At 47.8% G+C, this 7,935-nt stretch overlaps 1 protein-coding gene across 1 annotated transcript; it reads right to left on the bottom strand.

Annotated features, from left to right (window-relative positions):
• Positions 1-597: 597 nt before the first annotated feature.
• AGMAT (agmatinase) lies at positions 598-7,914 on the bottom strand. The gene is made up of 7 exons (XM_035117442.2): positions 6,471-7,914; positions 4,875-5,077; positions 4,425-4,473; positions 3,936-4,131; positions 2,255-2,434; positions 1,418-1,502; positions 598-1,099 (listed from the first exon to the last, which is right to left on the bottom strand). The coding sequence occupies exons 1-7, from the start codon at positions 6,872-6,874 to the stop codon at positions 1,026-1,028; spliced, it is 1,191 nt and encodes a 396-aa protein (XP_034973333.2). The 5' UTR covers positions 6,875-7,914; the 3' UTR covers positions 598-1,025.
• Between the last annotated feature and the right edge of the window lie 21 nt (positions 7,915-7,935).

The following is a 7,935-nucleotide window of genomic DNA, read 5'->3' as shown; positions in this document are numbered from 1 at the left end:
TTACAGAATCTGCAATTGAAATAAAACTATTTTAATGTGTGTTCAGAATACGGTTTGGTGCTTTCAAGTGACTCTTAACGATAAATTGATGGTGGCGGTGCAGTGCAATTCGGAGCCAAATCTCACACTGTTAAATTTCCATTTTGTTGGATTGAGCTCAGTGCCCCTGCCCTTCACACAATGTAGAACTGAATTTGTGGAACTCACAGACACAAGATGTGGTGGCCGCTCAGATGGCTTTAACAGGAGATTACGATGGAGAGGTCTAAATAGAGCCTCCAAGTTCAGAGGCAGTATACCTGCAAATACCAGTTAACTTTGGGACAAAGAACAGAGGAGGCAGTTGCCTTCACGCCCTGCTTGTGGACTCTGAAGGTGTGTGGACGGCCGCCAAAGGAGAGAGGACTATGTGGATTACATGGACCTCTGTTTTGATGTAGCAGAGCAGGAGAAGCATGGTGACCTTGCGATGTGGTTGGACTCCCATCTCCCATCAAGGATGTTGGGAGCTGCAGTGTAAAAACATACAGAGGGCACCCCATTGGCTATCCCATCTTGGCTCTGAGGCTCCCAGGGATATGTTCTCAACCAGCGCTCTTTATAATTTGTACATTCATTTATTTGCACGTGCCTTTTATGCAAACTACTACGCTCTTAATTAAAGGCTGGGACTTAGCTGACATTGCCATGTGCTCTTAGGTATTGGGTGGCTGTGTCCTGTGCTTCAGTTTTTTTGTTTTTCTTTCAGCAGCAATGAGGATTAGCAACTTAATTTCCCCACAAAACCAAAGATTCCCAGAACTTGCGTTTGCTGGTGAGCAGTCTCCCATTATGTCAACCCTGCACATTTTCAGCTGTCCTGGTTATTGCTGTAGATGTCAGGAAAGGGTTCTGGTAACTGGCAGAGAGTTGCACAGATCCAGCAAAGTTCAAAACGCCAAGTCCTGATTCTGTGCAGGTCCGTGGGGAGGTCCTTGTGCATTACGGGCATCTTTAGCGTGAATCGGAAGCTTCCCTGGAACGGTTTATGTCCTCTTGACTCGCGGGAGGGCGCACAGCATTTCAAAGAGCAGATTTGCTCCCAGGAGTGCTGTGTTACCTGTGTAAGCAAAAGGAGCAGATAGCCAAATTGAGGAATTTGTTCCCTCTCTCAACCCTTGGCTGATATGGAGAGAGCAATCAGCTGACTGACTACCCTTCAGGGTAGCCAGAGAAGCGAGCCACTGTGGTGTTTCCCCCATTTAAGCCTCAGTTCTCCAGTCCATAAAATGGGGCTTGTAGTGTCTTACTTTCTTGGATGTGCTGTGAGAGAGACTTCACAGAGTTCAGACATTGCTCTTGCGGCCAATATGAGGGGAATCAAGAGCCCCCATTAAGGTTGTTGCTAAAGCATCAGATGTCAAGATACACCACTTACCGGAAGCATCATACATCGGTGCCACTTCAACAAGGTCACCCCCAACGATATTCAGACCTTGGCAGCCACGAATAATCTCCAGAGCCTGTTTGAAAATCAAGAGAAGGCAAGTGGGTCAAGGACAGGGAGAAGCTCTAGAATTAAATGACTTAAATGAGTGGAGGGAAAATGCATTTTGTAGTCTGGCCCAGGAGCTGAATGCGGCCCTTCAAGCTCATCTCTCCGGCCCTCGGGAGTCTCTTCAGTCTATGCTACACCCCCTCTAGCCAAGCTTTGCCCCTCTGCCCCTGTTTTGCACACTCCAGGAATGTTTTACCAGGCTGCGGCATGCCCCTGAATCTTGATAATGCCTCTTGCTTGCCTACAAAGGTAAGATTTATATTTGTTGTTTGCTTCATCCCTTTCTGACTCTGGTGCCGTCTGCCACCAGCACATGGCCTCTAAAAGATTATCCAGGAGGGAATGTGGCCCTTTTTTCTGGAGAAGATTCCTCGCCCCTTTTACAGAAGGAGGTCTTTGCATACCAGGGATCCAACCAGATTGAAAAATAGGCACAAACTCCCGCAACTGAACAGACTGATGCAACTGGTGACCTCTGAGTCAAAAGAAGGCAAAGCAAAGTCTGCAGTTACTAAGGCCCTCCTGTGTTGCTGGACTAAGCTCCAAGCAGCATAGCCAATGATCAGGGATGATGGGAATTGTCAGCCCAGCAACATCTGGAGGGCCGCAGGGTCCCCACTTTTGTTTCAGACCCAGCTCAACCCTTATCAACCAAAGCAATGCAGCAAACGTCTTGCTTAGACCTGCACTGCTTGCATTTCTGAACATTTCTTTTACCTGTGAAGGAGTCAGGCCAGCAATCTCGGGTGTCCCAGTGCCAGGGGCATACGCAGGGTCTATTCCATCGATGTCAAAGCTGATATAAATGGGCTTGTCTCCCATCTGCTTTCTCACCTCTGCCATCAAAGGGACTAGTGACTTCATCCAACAGTCTTCTGCTAGCACCACCCGGAAACCCTGTTAAAACACAGACAATTGCTTTGAAATGGAGAATCCCAGGCCTAAAGAGTGCCATCATACCGACAAGGTATCTAGTTTTGCAGCTGTGCAGGTATAGATCTTCTCTCTGGCCCCACAGCCAACACCTGACAAGTGTTCTCCTATGAAAAGAAACAGAGGAAGGTGCCTCCCCTGATTTTCTTGTCCTTTCAAGACTGTAAACAAGGCTGTGTAGATGCAGAAAAGGGAGAGAACTGATACAGAATAAACCAGCTTCCTTAAAACACTAGAGCGATCAAGTTTCTAGTCCTCATCGAGATAGGCTTAAAAGTGTGTGAGCAATGCCTGGTAAACTTTAGAGAGCCAGAAGGGAGAATCCAAGTGAGATTCTCCGTGCCTGAAGGTGGGGTTGTATTGTCTAGTGACTAGTAATATCAGGGAAACAGGATAGTAAATGCGCATGTTCTCCCACAATTGATCCAAGTTGCAGAATCGGGCTTCCTGGGTACAGAATATGGGTAGCCTGGGTGCATATTTTTAAATATTTCAGCATGCACAGAGTATGCAGGCCTGGTTTTCTTTTTTACTGTATTTCATACAGTGAACCAATGTGTGGTAAGGGTTAGTGTGTTGGATTAAGACCTGGGAGACAAAAGGTTCAAACCACTACTCGGCCATGAAGCTCACTGGGTGACCTTGAGCCAGTCTCTCTCTCTCTCAGCTTTACCTACCTTGCAAGGTTGTTGTGAGGAGGGAGCTGAAAGACTGTGAGGACCTGAAGCTCTTTGGAGGAAAGGTGGGATATAAATAAGCAGTGTATATTTGTGATTTATTTTTAGGTGCATAATAACGAATGAGTGACACTACATATGAATAGTATTGGGCAGGCATAATATTAGAAGTTTGACATGGTCTGATGTGATGGATTGGTTGGACGAAGAGGAATGGTGGGAGGAACCAGCTGGGGGACCCCCAAGAGAAGAAGGTTCAGAGCCTGGGGACTGATTGTGGGACGACAATGAGTGGTCAGAGGGAGAAGAGGAAGATGACAGGGAAGAGGAGGTGTTGGAAGTTGAAGAGATAACAGGACTCAGTGAGCAGGAAGAGTCTATGGCAGAGAGAAGTCCAGAATCAGAGGCAGAAACTGAAGCAGGAGAGGAGGGACGCCAAGAAGCAGAGATGGGTCAGGCTTGTGAAGAGCCACAGGCATCTCTCTTACTGGCCACAGCAAGCTCCCCTCCTTGCTGGTCTCCCAGGACCAGAAGAGGCATGAAAAGGGCAGAGGAGAGCATGCAGGCACAGTCTCCAATTGCTTGAGGAAAACCCTGGAGAGGAGGAGACATAGACTGCTGGGGGGAGGCAGGGACCTTTAGTCTTGGCAACTGCTTCATGGGGGCCAGACCTACTGGAGATGAGCTTCAGTGCTCATTAGGCCTTTGCAGATCCTGTTTTGCTAATGAAGAGCTAATTCAAAACTTGTTCGCTGTGATCTACTGCTGGCTCGCTCCTGCCATCTTACCTGGTCTCGGCAATACTTGTAAGGGTCCTGAGTGTAGGAGGAGCCTCTGATTCCAATCTGAACGACCCGTTTGCAGTCCAGGAGCCCCTCGTCCACACAGCGCCGGAACGGTGTCCCATGGTAGATCTTCTCCCCCAACGCTTGGTCTCCGGTGTCCGTGTGGGCGTCTACATGTACCAGCCCCACAGGGCCGTGCCTGCAGAAGGAAGGAGAGATGCTAAGGGAGCAAGATGGCATGACTTGACCACTACAGAGATGGCAGGAAAGCTTTTTTCTACCCTGAGGGCCACATGCCCATCTGCCAAGGGCTGCATGCTGGTGATGGGCGGGGCCAGAGACAAAGGCAGGCGGAGCAACAGATGCAAATCACGCTTTTTGTACAGGAGGCTAGTTTGTACATGCACACCCTATGCCCCTCCCTACCCTCTGCCCACAGGGTTGGCAGAAGCTGCCTGACACTGTTGGTGCAGTTTCTCAATTTAGACTCACTTTTCTGCCACGGCTTGCAAGATGGGGTATGTGATCGTGTGGTCTCCACCTGCAAGGACAGATCATATGGTTGATGGTGAGATTGCGCCTCCTCCCTCTTCTCTCTATACATCCTCTAATGTTATTTTAACCACTGGCTAGCCAGTACATATATTAAGATTGCATGTGTTTGGGAAGCTCTGTCCTTGGTGTCGCCAGGATAAGATCTAGTTCTTTAGGCAGAATGAGACAGCTGGCTCAGGCGGCAGGTGCTACTTTTGGGGGGGGGGGTTCTGACCTCTTTTTTGCTTTGGGATCTTTGGAACTCCTTGCCACATCAACACATGGTGATTAGATTTCTGGAATACTACCGACCAGAAGATTGCCAAGGGGCACCACAGCACCCCCGATTTAGCCGCTTCTTTGCGATCAGCGCTATTGCAGCCCCAGGCTGCTTGGCAACATCCTTACCCAGTGTGAGGGGCACGCAGCTCCATGCCACTATCTTTTGAAAGGCCTCTCGGATTTGTCGGCAGCTGTCCTTCAGGTTATACAGGTTGACATTCACATCTCCAATGTCGGCTGCCACAAGAGAATGGTATGGATCTGCCCCAGTGCTTGGATTGAACAATCTCACCATTGAAGATTCGGCCCGGATGTGGCGAGGACCAAACCTGAGGTGGAAAAAAGCAATCTCTGTGTTTGTAGTGCTCAGCCTCCCTGAGTTCGAACATGCAACCTTGGCGTTTTCAGCACCACACGCTAACCAACTGAGCTAACCATTGTTTCTCTGTGTAAAATGTTCCTCATTTGTCACAGCTGCAGAGAAATGTTGAATATATGACTTCCCCATGGTCTGAGGCTGGCAGAAGGTCTACCAAAGGCCTTTGCAGCTGAAACAGCTCCACTTCAGGAGGTGGTCCTTGCCGTTGAGAGCCAATTCATGCAACTTGCCCCTTTGAACTTGCAGGATGTCAAACAGGATTTTCCAAACTAAGGAACTTCTTCCTGCTTGCAGTGAGAACTTAACTTGGCCCAGAAATGGAAGACACTACAGGATTAATTGTAGCACAAAAGCATGTGGACTGACTCTGGCAACTGCAGAGCTAATAGCTCACAAATTACACGTTTCCAAGGATAAGGAAGAACCGGACCATTTCTGTGCTGTTTGGTGAGATTTTATTTATGTGTCCAATCTATATAAACAAAATTCTCTTCCCCCACCAAACTGGATAATTTGGCTTTCACAATGTGTTTTGCTGCTTTTATTTTTCTACATTATCTGCTCTGTATTTATTTGGAAAATACAACCTCTGTACTGCTCCTATGTTATGCTTTATAACTTCGTTTTGTTGTTGATTTGTTGTAATTTTGATTTTACATTAGGAAAACACTAAGAAAATTAGAAGAAAGCCAATTTGATTCCATTTCAAGTTTCAAATAGGGTTGAGGATCAGAATTTGATATTGAAGGGTGGGGTTTGGTCTGCTCAAAATACCTCATCTTTTAACAGATGAGTCCCGATTTCACTTTTGAGGCCCATCACAAGCCACCTAACACAATACCAACACCTTCTTTTGCATGTGCACACACACATTGCTGTATGTGTAGTCTCTGTACAAACGTCTTCATGTTTTCAGAAAAACCCACACATAACAGTAGATTTCCCAATGCATCACATCACTTTTGTTTCCAAAGCACGGAGGCCAGGTTGTTCAAACTCCAAGGAGAATTTTGGAGAAACAGGCCCAGGGTTGTTTCATTTCAGTGCTAAGACTCTTAGTCAGGCCTGGACTTTTGAACTTTGATTGTTGACGCAGTTAGGTAATTTCTGGTTTTTAATGGGTCTTATGAAACCTCGCCCCTTTCGATGGTCATGCGCATGTGTCAAAATGTGTGAATGTTCTGCTACTTTGGGGGACCCTCCTGCTCATTCTGCAGATTTGGGGAACCCTGGGTGACTACCCTCCAAAGTCCTACCCTAACAGCACTGCTGTGTGGCCGCCCTCCACCCTAGTTTGTGACACAGTATTCAATCCCTTCCCTTCCCAAAGCAAACCCACTCACCTGGCCCCAGGACGGTTGGAGGTCCCCGTGTCAAGAGGGACCCCCACAAAAGCCACGTCCAGACCCTCTGCTGAATTCCGGATGGGCAGCTTGAACATGGAGCAGATCCCCACGGGTCTGGCCACGAACTCCGCACTGGGCGGCACATTGGAGCGGGCATCGGAGAGAAGGCGACGAGGGAGAAAACTCTCGGTGTAGAAACTTTCAAAGAAGGAACCGCGGGGAGTTCTGGGCAGGGAGCCAGGCCGGCCTGGGTTAGCCCTGCTGTTGCTGCTGAGCTGCTGAGAGCGACATGTGCCTGTCGGGAATGTTCTGCAGGACACCTGCTTGCCAACGGTGAGGCTGTTTTGACACGCCTTCCCCTGCAATAGGGCTTTGCGCCCCAAGGAACAGAAGATCTCCATGCTGAACCCACCAAGACAGGATACAGCTGGTAGCTTTAAAGGTTTCCAGGAGAGATACTCCCCCCCATAACATGCACAGCCAGTGGGCCTGCCTCTCTGCCTCCTCCCTTGATGGGTTCAAAGGGCACAAATGAGACACAGAAGCCTGAGAAGCCTCTGCAGCCAGTGAGACGTTTTTTCTCACTAGGTGGCACTGTCTCATTTCCAGCTGGGATTTCAAAAGTTTTTTTCCAGGGTGGAGAGGAGAGACGGTGGTTTTTACCATGCCCAGTATGTGTGTTTTAGAGTTGATGACTTATTTCCACCAGAAAGCCTTAGTTGCTTAAGAGCTGTTTAAGTTCAGCAACACAACCACCTTTCCTTAAAGTGGGGGCATTATGCCAGCTTCTACTGATCTTTTATTTCTTTCTAGCCAATTCCCTCCCACTCAAAAAAATAAATAAATTCCTTGTTCTTTAGAAAGAAGCTGTCTGGCCATAGATCAGAAACCTATTTTTAAGGGAGGCAAACAAAGTGGTCCACATAGGGCAATCACACCCATTGGTCCCCATCCTACCTGCAGCTTTCTAACCTTCACTTGATGCTGAAACGTCCCTTGTTAAGAGGGATTCACTCTTCAAACTGGCAGTGGACAACATGCAAAAGGGTCAGACAGCAGGTGATGGGAATGATGGGAGGCAGAAGACATTGGCACAGAACCCCCAATCTCCTGCTCCTGCCCTTTTAAGCATTCTGTTGCCAGGCACTGTTCTGGGTTTTGACCCTTAAAACCTTAACAGGTTTCAGTAGGGAAGGAGAGAGAGAGAAGAGAGGGCTCTCTTGCACCTTTTAATCAAGTAGACAAAGGAATGTCTGCGTGTCTAAGTAAGAAATGGCCTTAAGGACTTGACTTGTTTTAAAACAAAAGCTGAGATTCTTGGAAGGCTGAGTATTGCTACAAAGGATTAAAATATATGCTTATGCAGCTTTGTTGTGGAAAGTACACAGGTGTGCAATTAGTATCTGAAAGAATCCATCCAAACTTTTTGAGACCCTCATTCTTTCAGGACGGCTGTTCAGAA

The sequence above is a fragment of the Zootoca vivipara genome, chromosome 6 (assembly GCF_963506605.1).
Source record: "Zootoca vivipara chromosome 6, rZooViv1.1, whole genome shotgun sequence".
NCBI lineage: Eukaryota > Metazoa > Chordata > Lepidosauria > Squamata > Lacertidae > Zootoca > Zootoca vivipara.
The sequence above is the reverse complement of the archived record's forward strand: the minus strand, read 5'-3'. Positions and strand labels throughout refer to the sequence as shown.